At 37.5% G+C, this 18,619-nt stretch overlaps 1 protein-coding gene across 1 annotated transcript; it reads left to right on the forward strand.

The window, feature by feature from the left end:
• The first annotated feature begins 1,957 nt into the window (after window positions 1-1,957).
• On the forward strand, window positions 1,958-7,334 carry LOC135136191 (beta-alanyl-bioamine nonribosomal peptide synthetase ebony). The gene is made up of 9 exons (XM_064065360.1): window positions 1,958-2,146; window positions 4,304-4,727; window positions 4,775-4,933; window positions 4,982-5,482; window positions 5,533-6,297; window positions 6,350-6,485; window positions 6,536-6,799; window positions 6,852-7,035; window positions 7,086-7,334. Exons 2-9 carry the CDS (start codon window positions 4,313-4,315, stop codon window positions 7,221-7,223), a joined length of 2,562 nt encoding a protein of 853 aa, XP_063921430.1. The 5' UTR covers window positions 1,958-2,146; window positions 4,304-4,312; the 3' UTR covers window positions 7,224-7,334.
• The last annotated feature ends 11,285 nt before the right edge of the window (window positions 7,335-18,619 follow it).

Below are 18,619 nucleotides of genomic sequence, written 5' to 3' on the forward strand. Positions count from 1 at the left end.
CTGTTGTTGAAAGAAAATTGTATATATTAAAAAAAAAATAAGATTAAGCCCCACCCACCCGCCCCGATCTCAATGGATTTTTCATTCGTTGTTAGACCGAGGGGCGGAGCGTAATTGCAAAATACATATTTCTCTATTGATTTGAATGATTTTGTCTTGTCAAAACAGAGAACTAAAACTACTGATTAAACCACAGTCGAACAAAATGTTATGAACATTAGAATTCTTATTTTATCATTATTATGTAAAGACGTGCGTTTTCTCTCACTCTCGAGACAATGGGGTAACGGAAACGAGAGACCCATTTCTTCGTACCGTAGATGTCACGAAAGGTCGAGAAAACGTAAAAAATATAAAAATATAGATATAAAATTAATCCCCGCCCACCCACCCTATCTCAATTGTAATGATTTTTATTTGTCGTGAGGCAAGAGGGCGGAGCTTAATTGCAAAATCCTTATTTCTCTACAAGAAATTACCATGTAATGTTGTTCAAAAAATGCAATGTATATTAAGTAAAAATTAAAACCAGGCTTATCTTTTAGCTTTCTTTTTTACTTAAGATGTACGGTTTGCTTTAAACAATATGATTACTCAAGAATATGTTTTATAGCAATTTCTCGTAGAAAAACAAGGATTTTGCAATTAAGCTCCGCCCCACGACTTACGACGCATAAAAAAAAATCATCACGATTGCGATAGGGCGGGTGGGCGGGGCTTCTCTTGTGCCTTTTTTTCTAAATATACGTAGTCATCTGTTTTAAGTTTTTGTTGTGAAAAGATCACTAGGTATATTAAGACGAAAAAGACAAAATATAAGTCCCACCCACCAGCCCTATCTCAATTGTGATGATTTTTTTATTCGTCTTGAGCCAAGAGGGCGGAGCTTAATTGCAAAAATCTTATTTCTCTGGAAGAAATTAAGACATGTTTTTGAATATCGTGATTTTTTCATGAAAAACCCTATATATTAATACAAAAAAATGGGTATAAAGATTTTGTTTTGATACGCCGCCACCAAAAATGAACCTGTTCTCAGATAAGCGCGCCGCCGCCACCCTGTCCAATTTACCCCCTTTCGCCAGCAACAAAAGACTTTACAACATATGATAATTGCGGTGTCTCCTAATCTAAATTTAAAGGCACCTCGAATCAGTGTTCTTGCAGCGGCGGGATTGGATTCGGGCGAATAATACAAGGATATTATGTGAGCGAGGTTTTACGAGCTCACTTTGCCGGAATTAAATTCGGAATAAAGTCGTTTTATTCAATTGAAAGGAAAAATTTATGGAGTATGCGACGAGCAAGCACGAACGCCTTGCTGAAGGATGACGCGCTAACCTGCGAATTGGCGTTGTTTAGGGTCTAGAGAAGTAGAATTTTTGCTCCGGTGAAGGTCCCAGCCTCGTCCCAGCTACCTATTCAGCGCGAAAGGAAAAAAAGCTCCTTGAAGCTGCTGGGTTTTGCAGTGAATACAGCGGTTCATTTCCATTCGAGTTTTCATACAAGACCGCCAATGTTTAACTTGGCTGGTAATAACTATCTCGAAGTTGCCGCACACAAAAGCTTTTAGGGCGAGTTGTGCACGTCCGAAAAAGTTTCCGATCGATTGTCGGAAGACGTTTCCTTGTGTCGTGCAACAGAAAGCTCTTGAAGAGAAGGTTTTCAATTAAAAAAACGCCAAGTGGAATAATTGAATAATTTTGAAACTAACGCGTTCTGGACTTTTTTCGTCTGAGAAATTAAATGAAGTGCAAATATTTAACCCAAGAAGTCGGTTTCAATTGTGCGCTAATCCGATAACGCACGCAATCAACTACAGCGGGTTTTCCATCTTATCGTGAGTTGGGTCAAAAAACCGGAAGGTTGTACTCAAGAGAGACTTCCCAGTACTGAATGAGTACAAACGTAAACAGAAGTCGCCATAACATTGGTGTGGGTTTTTACTAAGAGGGGGACCACCACACTATTTATTCAAAATTAAATTGCCTCTCCCCTCTTAGGTGCTTACTCTGTAACCATCTCTTTCAAACACTTTATATATTTTGCACATGACCACCGGCTCTTTTAGTTGCTTTTGAACCATCAATCATCGGTTTCGTGGCGAGTCAAGTGCAGGATACCGAACAGTGAATTATAGTCGGAGGTGAGAGGGTGCACTTTTCTATATTTATCTAAGTATTTGATTTCGCTGATTTATGGAATGCAAACGGTAGCGCGGTCTCTAATTAAATGATTTATTGCTTATTGCGAGGTCTTCAATGAAGTAAAGGTCAAGCGATTGCAACATGCATCGATTTCAACGTTTTTTGCTTTAATTTAACGCCGAGTTAATTTTAATGCGAAAATTGTGTTTGTTGCGCCACCACAAACCCTTTGAAATTTAACTCGAATTAATTAATTTTAAAATAATTTAGTTGTGCGGACTTTTAGCCTTTACGTGAAGGCAAATAGCTGCGGGGGATCTTACACAACTACTTAATTAAAAAAAACTGAGCTTTATGGAATATGAAATGGAATTTTTTACAGGTGTTCATTGAAGGATAAATTTTATTAAACGCAGGTGTACGTAATTATTTATGGAAGATGCCGCAAATCTCACAAAAAAACTAGTAACCACTCTTAAAAACAACAATAACTTCTGTGTTCGCGCCACTTTTCAAACTCTCAGTTCGTCTCCGAATAACACAATAACGTCTTAATGAAAACCTTGTCAGAGCGCGTTATTTTTGTAGCTTTTTGGGAATTACACAACTCGAGATAAAAAGCTTGCGCTTCTCCGATTTCCTCCCAAAACTGGGAAACGTCTGCCAATAAAGCCATGTGTTGCCGCCTTTTACTGTAACTTTACGTTTACGAAATAAACCATAATGCCCCAGTGTCACTCCACTTTACGAGCTATTAAATCGAAATCGATGGAAATGCGCGTTTTATTGGCGCGACGTCGCGAAATGAATTATAATGTGAGTTTGATACACGTAATTTAAGATTATCATCAGCGAATTTCACCGTCAACAATATCGAACTGCGAGCTGAACGAGTGACGAGCTTTAATTAATACCTGTTTGAAAGAAGAGTAATGATTTGAGAACGCGTTATTAATGTTATAACGTCGCCGAGGAATTTGACAAAAATTTAATTAGTCGGATAGGCCGGGACGTGTTTCGACAAACCACAATTAGGGGCGACAATGAGGCAGATTTCGAAGAATTCGGGCATTTGTAGTAATTTATTTGCGTAATTAAAATTGGGCGAAATGGGGTGGAGCGGGAAAAATTTCACGGTTTTCGAAGGAGAAGACATGTTGATGCGATGTGCTAAACGTCAACAATGTGTACAATTACGCGATAAAAATATAACGGTGAAACGTACTTTTCTTTCTAACTATTTTTACATTCACATTTATTTTTTCCCCGTCGTGTAGATCTTGTAAAGGTAATTCATTGCTGGTGGCACCTTAAGGTTATTATAATAAATATGGAGCGTAAAAAGTTGAAAAATATACAAGTAATCGCATTATGAGCAATAAATGATAATCGGAGGAATGCGAAGGTCAATATTTTCCACTCAAAAAAAAAGAGCAAAATTTTAATGTACTAAAAAGAATTTTAATCTCTTCAAAATCCGAGAGTGATTTTTTTGGTCAAAAATATCAAGACGAAGTAGGAGAATGATTATTTACATAAATTTACATGTTTTAGGTGTTTTGTGATTAAAAAAAAGTGACCTATTTGTGGAATAAAGTCGTCGAACTTACAACGTCAAGATCACCTGACGGTAATTATGCTAAGTATTTGTTTATAAGGTGGCATTTAGAAGACTGACGTAAAAAGATAATTTCTTAATGAGACGTCTCCCACAAAAACGTCGTTGGAGATTCCAGATAACTGGTTATTAAAAAAGCCGGCAGCAATTTGACTCTTAAATTATAGTGACGTACGCTTGAATAATTTTCCTATATCTTAGTTACCATTTTTTGACGTTACATAGTATAGTAGGTTTTTGCTGGAAGCGGCACAGTTATAGCACGGCCCGCTTTTGAGCCAAGCGGCACACCACGAGCTAAAAAATCAAACAAAATAAACTTACATTATAACTAGGAAAAATCTCACGTTCTAAAATTAACAGCAATTAATTGAATGCACAACCAAGGTTTTTATCTCAACCTTCTGCATTCTGAAAAATGAAATACACAATTGATAGTCGCCTTGAATTAAACCATAATAAATTAACCGATTTCTTTTCACCTGCAGTTGGCGTATATCGAGAACAAAAAATTCACTAATTAACATTATAATTGCAGATCGACACAATGGGTTCCCTTCCCCAGTTATCCGTGCTAAAGGGGCCACCCCGAAGCCTCAGTCACACTCAAATCGACACCCTCTTCGAAAAAGTGGCCACGGGGCCATCATCCGACAATACAGCCCTTATTTTCGAAGAAAATGGCGAAGTGCGCAAGCTCTCGTACCTCCAGGTGGACCGCATCACCACGCGCTTCGCCCGAACTATTATCGACCTGGTGAAAACCCAAAGCTTGTCCCCCAACTCCGACGGTGACTATATTGTCGCCGTCAACATGCACCCGTCCGACCACCTGGTGCTCGTTCTCTTGTCAATTTGGAAAGCCGGGTGTGCGTACTTGCCTCTAGACCACTCATTTCCAGCCTCGCGAATCGAGCACATCCTCCAGGAAGCCCAACCCGTCGTGGTCATCTACGACGAAGGTAAATCCCGAAAATTTGTAACGACGTTTACTTAAATCCGTCCATAGATACCAAGGACTTTGCTCAAACCCCAAAACTGTCGCACCAGGAGTTAGTCGCAGCGAGCGCGGGTCAGTCAGAGAAAGGTCTGGAGGAGCGGCTGCGACACCACAAGGACGACTTAGCGATTGTGTTGTACACGTCAGGGAGCACGGGAATACCGAAAGGTTGGAACGACTCAAACAACAATCAGAGGGTTAATTCGTGTTTTATAGGGGTGAGAATTCCTCACAAAGTCATCTTGAATAGATTGCAGTGGCAGTTCAAAGCGTTCCCGTACGGCGACAGTGAGAAGGTTTGCGTTTTCAAGACGGCGCTCACATTTGTGGACAGCGTTTCCGAGATCTGGGGGCCTTTGGTGAACGGGTTGTCCGTGCTAGTGGTACCCAAGAGGGTCACGCTAGACCCGGAGAAGCTAATCCAAACTTTGGATGGGTACGGAATCCAGAGACTAGTCCTAGTGCCGTCGTTGTTAAGGTCCATTCTCATGTGTCTTGAGTTAAAGAAAAACACGTCGTTGCTGAAATGTCTGCGCTTGTGGGTTTGTTCCGGGGAGACCCTCACCACGTCCCTTGCTGCCGACTTCTTCAAGTATTTCCCCCAGGAGGACTATCGCTTGTGTAATTTTTATGGCAGCACTGAAATCATGGGTGACGTTACCTTCTATGTAATTTCGAACACCCAGCAGCTGAACAACCGTCTTACCGCCCCCATTGGTTGGTTTATCTACACCTAGAGTTTCATTGTTTGATTTTTCCAATTGTAGGCATCCCCGTCGACAACACAATAGTGTACCTTTTGGATTCCGAGCTGCGTCCGGTGAAAGACGGCGAAATCGGTGAGCTCTTCGTCAGCGGGTCTAACTTAGCCGCTGGTTACGTCAACGGTCGCGACAAAGACAAATTCGTCGATAACCAACTCGCCATCGACCCCATTTTCTCCAAGTTATACCGAACGGGTGACTTTGCACGTCTCGAAACCGGGATTTTACTATACGAAGGACGCACCGACTCTCAGGTGAAGATTCGCGGACATAGGGTGGACCTGTCGGAGGTGGAAAAGGCAGTCAGTGGGGTCAACGGAGTCGAGAAGGCCGTGGTTTTGTGCTACCAACCCGGCGAGATGAACCAGGCACTCTTAGCATTCGTGAAAAGTGCAGCTTTGATGAACGAAAACCAAATCGAAAATATGTTAAGACAAAAACTCACAGAGTACATGGTCCCCCAAGTAGTACTAGTGGAAAGCATCCCCTTGTTGGTCAACGGGAAAATCGACAGACAAGCTTTGTTAAAGAGTTACGAAAGTACAAATAATAATGATGACGCTTGCGTGGAGATTGATATTGACTACTCTGGAGTGGAAAGCGAGAAGATGGAAGCCGCCAAGGTGCTCTTCGACACCGTGGCCTCCGTGCTTAACAGAACCGCCCGAGCTGCGATTTCTCTCAAAGCCAACTTTTACGAAATCGGCGGCAACTCGCTCAACTCGATCTACACGATAACGCGACTCAACGAGGAAGGTTACCACATAAGTAATTAGCGCGAAATTAATGAATCGCACTTGTTAGTCTTGGCTTTTCGTAGGCATCGGAGATTTCTTATCGGCGGCCGATTTGGGTGAAGTTTTACAACGGATGACTTCGTCAGCGAACCCCGAAAGATCGAGCCCGATTTTCACAGCCGAGTTGCTGAAAAACGAGCACAAATCGGCGGTTATTGAGTAAGTGAACGTGCTAGTTTTATTTTTATTTTACTGAGGGTTCGTTGCAGCATTATCACGACGAGTTTCTACCAGAAAGCCGACCTGGAGCAGTGGCTCATGCCGGATATATTCGAATCCGACTACACGGAACTCATCGACGCTCTGTGGGAGCCCCTTCTCGACAAAGCTTTGAGTTTCGTTACTAAATCCGACTCGGGGAAGATAGTCGGAGTGGGGCTCAACTTCGACGCGAGGGACGAGCCCGACGTGGAAATTACCTCAAAACTGACTGTGATATTCGAGTTCCTGGAATGCGTGGAAGGACCCGTAAGGTTGGTATCTGTCGGGAATTAGAGACGCCCGCTACGGTTTGTGATTTTTCAGGGACGAGCAGCTGCCCACCGGCAAAGGCAAGATCCTGCACTCGTTCATGATGGGCACCCATTCGACTTTATCGCCCAAAGAAAACGTAGCCGTTATGCAATTTATGGAGGATGAAGTGCTCAGGTTGGCGACGCGCAGACACTTCGAGGGGATATTTACGACCAACACCAGCCCCTTGACACAGGTAAAAAATATTTTTCTCGAGATGACGACGATTAGACGGAGAACTTTTAGCAACTCGGAACTGACGTTTATCATTATCAAACTCTGCTTGATTATCAAGTGAATCGATATGTCGCTTCGGATGGGACGAGGCCTTTTGGCAAGGCGCCCGACTCGCAGAGAGCGATCGCGCAATGGAAACCTATTTAAGATTGTTAATGGGTGGTTCGTATTCCTGTGGACGTATTTATTGTGATTATGGTACCTATTATTGTCATTAGTGTGCTGTTGTTGTAAATAAAGATAATTAGGATAGTTTAAGCGTGTTTTTTATTTTGGATAGGAGTGTCGTAATGGGTTTAGTAATTGAGATAGTTTGGTTAAGAAATGCGTTCGGAGGTGGTTCACCTTACTGTCTAGTTTCAAGGAGAGTAATTAGTTGCTATTAATCTCGAAGTCGTTTATTTATTAAGAAAGAATTTTATCGGGAAGGATATGACATTAAGTTAATTACGAGAATACGGAAATGTGGCGTTTGTTATTTTCGAACGGAGTGGACTTTACTTACGTTAAAAAATATATATTTTAGTACTTCGGTGCTAATGATGCTTGAACTTGGTTGACGATGTTTTTGTTTGTTTGTTTTGATGCTTCTTTAATATTTACTTGTTTATAGTTAATCGTTCGCTGACTAAACATTATAACTTGTTTTTATGAAGAAAAGTTTTTGTCATATAAAATACACCGGTTCCTCAACAGGATAATTAACTAAAAGTCAATATTCAAATAAATCGAAGCTTGTTTTATTGTTTACCACGTGTTATGTTCTCTCTTCGACGACAAATAAAAAATAGGATTTTCCAGCGCCAATTAAGATCTGTGGATATTCGAACCAACGACTTGTTATTAATAAAGGCTTTTTGAAACTCAGCAAAAAAAGTTGGTCGAAAGTTATGAATAATAGATTGACTTTATGTTTTTTTTATTATAATATCTCTTGTTCTTTGCGCCAAAAAATGTTTGAAAGATTAAGCCCCAAAGTTGTCTAAAAATTGTGAAAAAATTCAAGGAGGTAGATCTCGACATGCTGATTCCAAAAATATAGCGTGTTGATGGTCACGGAGCAACATTTTCGAAAGAATCGGCACGAAACGTGAATTTTTGGAAATTTCTAAAAATGTCGATATTTCAACGGCCGATTCTGGGAAAACGATTGCAGTCATCAAAGAAACGAGACCAGAAGTGTACTCTAGAGGTCGAAATCTACAAGAAAATGTGTTTAGTTAAGTTTCGAAAATGTGAAAATTTGGTCGAAATTTGAAGAAGGGGGGACCATTGGAAAAATTTCACTTTTAAAAAAGTTGTCTAAAAATTGTGAAAAAATTCAGGCACGTAGATCTAGACATGCTGATTCCAAAAATATAGCATGTTAGTGGCCAAGGAGCAACATTTTCGAAAGAATCGGCACGAAACGTGAATTTTTGGAAATTTCTAAAAATGTCGATATTTCAACGGCCGATTCTGGGAAAACGATTGCAGTCATCAAAGAAACGAGACCAGAAGTGTACTCTAGAGGTCGAAATCTACAAGAAAATGTGTTTAGTTAAGTTTCGAAAATGTGAAAATTTGGTCGAAATTTGAAGAAGGGGGGACCATTGGAAAAATTTCACTTTTAAAAAAGTTGTCTAAAAATTGTGAAAAAATTCAGGCACGTAGATCTAGACATGCTGATTCCAAAAATATAGCATGTTAGTGGCCAAGGAGCAACATTTTCGAAAGAATCGGCACGAAACGTGAATTTTTGGAAATTTCTAAAAATTTCGATATTTCAACGGCCGATTCTGGGAAAAAGGTTGCAGTCGTCAAAGAAACGAGACCGGAAGTGTACTCTAGAGGTCGAAATCTACAAGAAAATGTATTTAGTTAAGTTTCGAAAATGTGAAAATTTGATCGAAATTTGAAGAAGGGGGGACCATTGGAAAAATTTCACTTTTAAAAAAGTTGTCTAAAAATTGTGAAAAAATTCAGGGATGTAGATCTCGACATGCTGATTCCAAAGATATACATGTTGGTGGCCAAGGAGCAACATTTTCGAAAGAATCGGCACGAAACGTGAATTTTTGGAAATTTCTAAAAATTTCGATATTTCAACGGAAAATTCTGGGAAAACGGTTGCAGTCATCAAAGAATCGAGACCGGAAGTGTACTCTAGAGGTCGAAATCTACAAGAAAATGTATTTAGTTAAGTTTCGAAAATGTGAAATTTTGGCCGAAAATTGAAGAAGGGGGGACCATTGGAAAAATTTCACTTTTAAAAAAGTTGTCTAAAAATTGTGAAAAAATTCAGGGACGTAGATCTCGACATGCTGGTTCCAAAAATATAGCATGTTGGTGGATTATGAGCAACATTTTCGAAAGAATCGGCACGAAAAGTGAATTTTTGGAATTTTCCAAAAATTTCGATATTTCAACGGCCGATTCTGAAAAAACGATTGCAGTCATCAAAGAAGCCAGACCGGAAGTGTACTCTAGAGGTCGAAATCTACAAGAAAATGTATTTAGTTAAGTTTCCAAAAAGTGAAAATTTGGTCGAAATTTGAAGAAGGGGGGACCATTGGAAAAATGTCACTTTTAAAAAAGTTGTCTAAAAAATTGTGAAAAAATTCAAGCACGTAAATCTCGACATGCTAATTCCAAAAATATAGCATGTTAGTGGATACGGAGCAACATTTTCGAAAGAATCGGCAAGAAACGTGAATTTTTGGAAATTTCTAAAAATTTCGAAATTTCAACGGCCGATTCTGGGAAAACGGTTGCAGTCATCAAAGAAGCGAGAACGGACGTGTACTCTAGAGGTCGAAATCTACAAGAAAATGTATTTAGTTAAGTTTCGAAAATGTGAAAATTTGGTCGAAATTTGAAGAAGGGGGGACCATTGGAAAAATTTCACTTTTACAAAAGTTGTTTAAAAATTCTGAAAAAATTCAGGGATGTAGATCTCGACATGCTGATTCCAAAAATATAGCATATTGATGGCCAAGGAGCAACATTTTCGAAAGAATCGGCACGAAACGTGAATTTTTGGAAATTTCTAAAAATTTCGATATTTCAACGGCCGATTCTGGGAAAACAGTTGCAGTCATCAAAGAAGCGAGACCGGAAGTGTACTCTAGAGGTCGAAATCTACAAGAAAATGTATTTAGTTAAGTTTCCAAAAAGTGAAAATTTGGTCGAAATTTGAAGAAGGGGGGACCATTGGAAAAATGTCACTTTTAAAAAAGTTGTCTAAAAAATTGTGAAAAAATTCAAGCACGTAAATCTCGACATGCTAATTCCAAAAATATAGCATGTTAGTGGATACGGAGCAACATTTTCGAAAGAATCGGCAAGAAACGTGAATTTTTGGAAATTTCTAAAAATTTCGATATTTCAACGGCCGATTCTGGGAAAACAGTTGCAGTCATCAAAGAAACGAGACCGGAAGTGTACTCTAAAGGTCGAGATCTACAAGAAAATGTATTTAGTTAAGTTTCGAAAATGTGAAAATTTGGCCGAAATTTGAAGAAGGGGGGACGATTGGAAAAATTTCACTTTTAAAAAAGTTGTCTAAAAATTGTGAAAAAATTCAAGCACGTAAATCTCGACATGCTGATTCCAAAAATATAGCATGTTGGTGGATACGGAGCAACATTTTCGAAAGAATCGGCAAGAAACGTGAATTTTTGGAAATTTCTAAAAATTTCGAAATTTCAACGGCCGATTCTGGGAAAACGGTTGCAGTCATCAAAGAAGCGAGACCGGAAGTGTACTCTAGAGGTCGAAATCTACAAGAAAATGTATTTAGTTAAGTTTCGAAAATGTGAAAATTTGGTCGAAATTTGAAGAAGGTGGGACCATTGGAAAAATTTCACTTTTACAAAAGTTGTCTAAAAATTCTGAAAAAATTCAGGGATGTAGATCTCGACATGCTGATTCCAAAAATATAGCATATTGATGGCCAAGGAGCAACATTTTCGAAAGAATCGGCACGAAACGTGAATTTTTGGAAATTTCTAAAAATTTCGATATTTCAACGGCCGATTCTGGGAAAACAGTTGCAGTCATCAAAGAAACGAGACCGGAAGTGTACTCTAGAGGTCGAAATCTACAAGAAAATGTATTTAGTTAAGTTTCCAAAAATTGAAAATTTGGTCGAAATTTGAAGAAGGGGGGACCATTGGAAAAATTTCACTTTTAAAAAAGTTGTCTAAAAATTGTGGAAAAATTCAAGCACGTAAATCTCGACATGCTGATTCCAAAAATATAGCATGTTGGTGGATTAGGAGCAACATTTTCGAAAGAATCGGCACGAAAAGTGAATTTTTGGAATTTTCTAAAAATTTCGATATTTCAACGGCCGATTCTGGGAAAACGGTTGCAGTCATCAAAGAAGCGAGACCGGAAGTGTACTCTAGAGGTCGAAATCTACAAGAAAATGTATTTAGTTAAGTTTCGAAAATGTGAAAATTTGGCCGAAATTTGAAGAAGGGGGGACCATTGGAAAAATTTCACTTTTAAAAAAGTTGTCTAAAAATTGTGAAAAAATTCAAGCACGTAAATCTCGACATGCTGATTCCAAAAATATAGCATGTTGGTGGATACGGAGCAACATTTTCGAAAAAATCGGCAAGAAACGTGAATTTTTGGAAATTTCTAAAAATTTCGATATTTCAACGGCCAATTCTGGGAAAACGGTTGCAGTCATCAAAGGAACTAGACCGGAAGTGTACTCTAGAGGTCGAAATCTACAAGAAAATGTATTTGGTTAAGTTTCCAAAAAGTGAAAATTTGGTCGAAATTTGAAGAAGGGGTGGGTGGGCGGAACTTATATTTTGTGCATTTTATCTTAATATACGAGGTCTTATTTTCCCAACAAGAAACTGACAACATGTTTAATTATCCTGTTGTTGAAAGAAAACTCTCTATATTAAAAAAAATATATAAAAATTAAGCCCCGTCCACCCGCCGCGAAATACTAAAAAATGCCAAAACTCAAATATCGAAAAATTGAAAAATCGAGAAACTGAAAAGTCACAAAATTGGAGGAAATATCCAAAAATTGGGAAATAAAAAAATTGAAAAATTGAAGCATCAAAAAGTCAAAACAGCAAAATCGAAAAAGCGCAAACTTAAAATATCAAAAAATTGAAAAATCAAAAACCTGAAAAGTCGAAGAATTAAGGACTGAAACATCGAAACTTTGGGAATTTGAGAAATGGGAAAATCAAAAAATTGATTAATTGAGAAAATTCAGAAACGTCAAAATTTGGAAAAATCAAAAATATTGAAGAATTGAAAAATCTAAAAATCTAAAAATCCAAAATTTAAAACATTGAAAAATTAAAATATCGTAAAATAGATAAATAGAGAAATCTAAATATCAAAAAACAAACACAAAAAAAAATAAAAATTCGAAAATCTAAAATTTAAAAATCGAAAATGTGAAAAATCAACAAATCGAGATATCGAAACTCGAAAATGAAACGAATTGGAAAATTGAAAAATCGTAAAGCCGCAGAGTAAAAGTTGAAAAATTGAGAAATCGAAATATAAAACAGTCCAAAAATTGGAAAATTTAAATTTTAACATTTATGAAAAACTGAAAACCCAAAAAATAAAAGTTGAAAAATGCAGAAGTCGAAAAAACGAAAACTCTAAGCAAAGATTGAAAAATCCCAAAACTGAAAGAAATATCCAAAAATTGAGAAATAAAAAAAATTGGAAATCGAGAAATCGAAAAACGAAAAAGGCAAAGTCGAAAATTCGAAAGAATTTGGAGAAGTAGAGAAGTGCGCAAATAAAAAGAAAATTAATTGAGAAATCGGAAAACTGAAAATTTAGCAACGTTAAAATTTGAAAAATTGAAAAATAAGAATACTGATGAACTCAAAAATCAAAAAAGCGAACAAAAAAAAACGGAATTCAAAAAATTTGAAAAAAATTGATCTAAGATTATGTGGACAGAACTTTCCTCACTCCTGAAGCACGGTTGCACAAATCCCGCGTATTTAAAAATTAAATGTTTTTTTTTGTGATTTATACCGGGTGTCTGCTCTTAACAATCTGGTGAGTCGGGGAAAAATTAGTTTATTAGACAAATTGTAAAATTCAAAATTGGAAATTTTAATTTTTCATAAGCAAATTTTGTGATGACGTCATAAACTTTTCAGTAAAGATAAGAAAAACGACAAAAACAACGATAACAAGAACGACATAAAATGAAGCAAGAAAGTGGACAAAAAACGTGACAAAAAAGACCGCTAATCAAAGTGCTGAAAATGTACAAGTATAAAAAATAACACACAGACACCAAAAGGCGATAAAAGAAGTAAAAAAAAGGCCACAAAAAATGGAATAAAAAAACTCAGCAAAAAGGAATTAATAAAGGCGGCTAAAAAATTTAAACACAGAATATTGCGCACCGAGTCGTGGTAAAAGTTATGTCCACACTAAGGTAAAAAGTGCGTGATTCCTCACAGCACTTAGACTATCGATCACCTTCCCTCAGAACAACCCTCGTAAGTTTCATATTTCCTCTGCCGCAATTTCAGGAAATTTAGATTCCTTTGGATTTCCGTGACCGTCGTCTATTCCGAGAGAATGAAACGTCAAAGCAACAACTCGATCAGCTAGAAAGTATCCTCAATTTCGTTACTTTTAACCTTTCAGCAAGATATCCCATGTACCCACATATCGAATGATTGACAAAAAATGTTATGTGTGAGCATTACGGAAAGCTCAAAAAATATCCCTCGTAACTCATTCGAAGCCGCGATGAAACATTTATGCTTCAGTTTGGAAATTCCGGCCGAAACTTCCACAAAACGACCCGTTTAATTAAAAACCGAGACTCTGTTTCAGCAGTCCTTAAATAATTTAAAACCTACTTATACATCAGCAAGAAAATAAACGAGGAGTTGGTTTAATGGAAGCAAATGTGACGTGCGTTAAAGCGACTGCATCATGTGCATCCACGACGTTCCCGACCCACAATCCAATTCAGCACAAACAACTCATCCAAATAATCGTGTGTACACTCCATATTCTTTGATTGCCCAACCCTCCATCAGTCCTAACAATTTCCTCGACTCCGAGCGGAAATAGGGCAAATCCTCGTGCAACAATGGGCCATAAACCGTTCGCTTTGAGCTTACATGATTCACAATCCGTGCATCACGACTGTTATTTCCACACATACATAATATTTGCAGATGCGACGGGGTTGAAGTTGAAATCTGAGAGCAAAGTGGTTACGTGACGCTGTTCGCCGCGAAAGCATCAGTGTTTTCAGACGAAATAAACGTCAGAAAGCAAGACGCTGGGACGTGGATGCGTGCTCTGGAAATTTTCAACTTTCAGTGCAACAAATGTTCAACTGACAAAAACAACCCCATTCGCCCGGCAATTCCAGAAAATGCACCATAAACCGGCACAGCTCCATTCCCAGCGCTGATCGCGATCAGATTTGTAAATAATTTTAAATTTACTTCCAACTCCTAAGTGTATTTACTTTATATCTTCCTGGAAGTTTATGAAAACGTTCGTGCGTCTAGACTGCAGCCCATATCTTGAACCTAAATTCGTGAACGCCGGCGAATCTGCGAAATATTGCGCAAAACCGCTGTAGACTTTTTACGCGGGATCGTAACATGCACTTAAATTAGATGGCAGTGTATGCGATAACTCGGGTTGAGGGTTTTTCACCGCAAAAATCCGCTATCAACTTGCTTGCTAAAAATGGGTGGAAAATTCGTAACCCGGGAGTATTGGGACATTTTTCTTTTGAAAAAAATGTCTAAAAATCCACAAAAATTCTGAGATCTCGAAAATATAGCGTCAGGCAGCAATTTGAAATTTTAAGCTGTGATTTATGCGACCAGTACAACGCGCCCCTGCAATAAAGTGCACTTTGGGGCGTTTTACGACCTAGTGGAAAGAGTGGCCCAAACTTTCCAACCTGTACTTGTTCTTACCACCGCACTTTAAAATGACATCATAAAATTTTTGTTCTAGACGCATCCGCAGCCCCGTAGCTACGGGGGGGCAAGAGGGGGCTGAGCCCCCCCTGGAAGACGTATACATTATAAATTTCAAATTAGTAATAAAATTTCAATATAATGCCGATTGCCGAAGCATATTAACTGGCCCCACCCGCCCCACCTTTATTTTCGTACAGGGTATATTATTTGGCAATATCACCTTACCGTTGATGTTGACCGTATAAAAAAATGAACATGTCACATTTTATTCCATAGCCTACTATGTAGGTACTTGAGAAAAGTCAAAAATATTATATGGATTTTCTAAAAATTGAGCTTTTATTGAAATGGACAAAAAATAGACAAAAAATTCTGAGATGTAGATCTCGATGAGCTTAATCAAAAAACATAAGGTCTTGATGGTCCCAGACCAAGATTTTTCAAAAATTCGGTTCCAAAGTCGACATTTCAAAATTTCTGAAAAATTACATTTCTTTTGGCGGCTCTGGAAAAATTGTACGAATTTTCGAAAAAATAAAACCAAAAAAAAAAACATTTGGAGATCGAAATCAATAAAAAGATCCCTTCTGCTAGTTTTCGAAAATGCGTGGGAAAAGTCAAATTTTTTTTATAGGTTTTCAAAAATTGAGCTTTTGTTGAAATTGGCTGAAAATCTACAAAAAATTCTGAGATGTAGATCTCGACGAGTTTAGTCAAAAAACATAAGGTCTTGCTGCTATTCGGTTTCCAAGTCGAATTTTTAAAATTTCTCAAAAATTATACTCCTATTTCTTTTGAGGATTCTAGAAAAATTTTACAAATTTTCCATCAAATAAAACCAAAAACATCTGAAGATTGAAATAAATAAAAGAATGACTTTCGGTAATTTTTGGAAATGCTAAGAAAAGTCAAAATTTATTTAGTTTTCAAAAATTGAGCTTTTGTTAGAGTTGACAAAAAATTCTGAAATATTGATTTCGACGAGCTTAAAAAAACGTGACAGGTTCATGGTTCCGGATCAAAATTTTCGAAATACTCGGTTTCGAGCTCGAATTTTCAAAATTTCACAAAAATTACCATATTTCTTTTGGCGATTGTGGAAAAATTGTACGCATTTTCGAAAAAACAACCAAAAACAACATCTGGAGATCGAAATCAATAAAGGAATCCCTTTTGGTAATCTCGAACGTGCTTAAAAAAAAGTCAAAAATTTCATACAGGTTCTCAAAAATTGCCATATTTCTTCCGTCGATTCTGGAAAAATTGTAAGAATTTTCAAAAAAATTGAGTCCAAAACGATTTTTGGAAATCGAGATGAACAAAGGAGTCTCTTTTGATAATTTTTGAAAATGCTTGGGAAAAGTCAAAAATTTTATATGGGTTTTCAAAAATTGAACTTTCGTAAAAGTTGACAAAAAATTCTGAAATATAGATTTGGACGAGCTTAAAAAAACATGACAGGTTCATGGTTCCGGATCAAAATTTTCGAAATACTCGGTTTCGAGCTGGAATTTTCAAAATTTCTCAAAAATTACCATATTTCTTTTGGCGATTGTGGAAAAATTGTACGCATTTTCGAAAAAACAACCAGAAACAACATCTGGAGATCGAAATCAATAAAGGAATCCCTTTTGGTAATCTCGAACGTGCTTAAAAAAAAGTCAAAAATTTGATACAGGTTCTCAAAAATTGCCATATTTCTTCCGTCGATTATGGAAAAATTGTAAGAATTTTCAAAAAAATTGAGTCCAAAACGATTTTTGGAAATCGAGATGAACAAAGGAGTCTCTTTTGATAATTTTTGAAAATGCTTGGGAAAAGTCAAAAATTTTATATGGGTTTTCAAAAATTGAACTTTCGTAAAAGTTGACAAAAAATTCTGAAATATAGATTTGGACGAGCTTAAAAAAACATGACAGGTTCATGGTTCCGGATCAAAATTTTCGAAATACTCGGTTTCGAGCTCGAATTTTCAAAATTTCTCAAAAATTACCATATTTCTTTTGGCGATTGTGGAAAAATTGTACGCATTTTCGAAAAAACAACCAAAAACAACATCTGGAGATCGAAATCAATAAAGGAATCCCTTTTGGTAATCTCGAACGTGCTTAAAAAAAAGTCAAAAATTTGATACAGGTTCTCAAAAATTGCCATTTTTCTTCCGTCGATTCTGCAAAAAATGTAAGAATTTTCAAAAAAATTGAATCCGAAACGATTTTTGGAAGAAATCGAGATGAACAAAGGAATTCTTTTGGTAATTTTCGAAAATGCTTGGGAAAAGTCAAAAATTTTATATGGGTTTCCAAAAATTGAGCTTTTGTTAAAGTTGACAAAAAATTCTGAAATACACATCTCGACGAGTTTAAAAAAACATGACGAGTTCATGGTTCCGTACCAAAATTTTCGAATTATTTGGTTTCGAAGTCGGATTTTTAAAATATGTACTAAACATGCAAAAAAATAAACTCAAACAAATTGGATGTTACCTATATGGTCACTACACAAATTTTTGGATGCAGTAGAGCTGTTTGTGAATGTACATTCTCTGTTTTAACCAGCATTTTAACCAAGTATCCGTTTTTAAGCTTAATAAATCTGGAGCGAAATAACGCCGTTATAAATTAGCTGAATTTGGGGGAGGCAGTTCTGGCCGTCTGGTCAGCGATTTAGAAAACGACTTTCGATGTATTATTTTCGACTCGTTGGCTCTATGGTTCATGGTGCAGATAAAATTCTTACTTGGAATCTAAAAGTTTAGATAAAGCGAACGTAATGGAGTTCGTTGGTGGTGATACTTTTTAAATCCCGGGAGTTGGGGTCGGTCGTAAATTTGCTAGGTGCTGAAAGTTCTCGGTTCTGCGGTCTCGTGGTAAAAACAAAACTATTCGATGAATGGGGCGAAGCGTACGAAGTTCGTTAGGTGTAAAACGATCCGCGTCTTGTTTTCGCGTCGGATTATTAAAGTGGAGTCATAAAAACGAACTTTAAAAATTGCGAATGAAATGCATTTGGTAACACAGTGATGAAATGACGTCGTAGTTCTTTATTTTAGCACGCACTTAACGTGATTAACACATTGTTTGGAGATGAAAGAGTTGTTCGCAACAAGTTTTTGTCCCCCGGAAGAACTCTCAACCGTTCAACTCCTGGGGTTGATAAAACTTCCCGCGACTTGAACTTATAACTCCTGTCAGACGTACCGTCATAATTCACTCACACCTGACAAGCCATTCTCTTTTAACCACCAGGGAAAGTGCGCTTTAACACATTTATGTTTCTCATTTCCGTAAATTACTAAAAACGTACGTATACGTGGCACATACGCCTCGAGTTCCAAATCCTCTCATTTACACACTAATGGACAGCAACGTAATTATTCGTTTACTCCGCGACAACCACATGGGACCTACTTACGGGTCCAAAGCACCAATAGTTATCTCGTGCTGTAAGCGTTCCGTCTTATTTATGCATAGTTCTTGTAACGAGAATCCAGACGGATTGCTCTCCCCGCGTACGTAAAGTTTATTTTTGTCTGGCGCTGTCACCCGTACACAAAACGATGACTTTTTGTCTGGGTAAAAATCAAGC

The sequence above is a fragment of the Zophobas morio genome, unplaced genomic scaffold (genome assembly GCF_036711695.1).
Source record: "Zophobas morio isolate AGI-343-1 ecotype UQ-CSIRO unplaced genomic scaffold, CSIRO_AGI_Zmor_V1 ptg000026l, whole genome shotgun sequence".
In the NCBI taxonomy this organism is placed as follows: Eukaryota; Metazoa; Arthropoda; class Insecta; order Coleoptera; family Tenebrionidae; genus Zophobas; species Zophobas morio.

What these genes read in the sequence shown, in the direction of transcription:
- LOC135136191 (XM_064065360.1), top strand. Translation starts at nt 4,313, where the DNA reads ATGGGTTCCCTTCCCCAGTTATCCGTGCTAAAGGGGCCACCCCGAAGC. An exon ending in CACAAATCGGCGGTTATTGA is followed by an intron (nt 6,486 to 6,535) that starts GTAAGTGAACGT and finishes GGTTCGTTGCAG; the next exon opens with CATTATCACGACGAGTTTCT. An exon ending in TGCGTGGAAGGACCCGTAAG is followed by an intron (nt 6,800 to 6,851) that starts GTTGGTATCTGT and finishes GTGATTTTTCAG; the next exon opens with GGACGAGCAGCTGCCCACCG.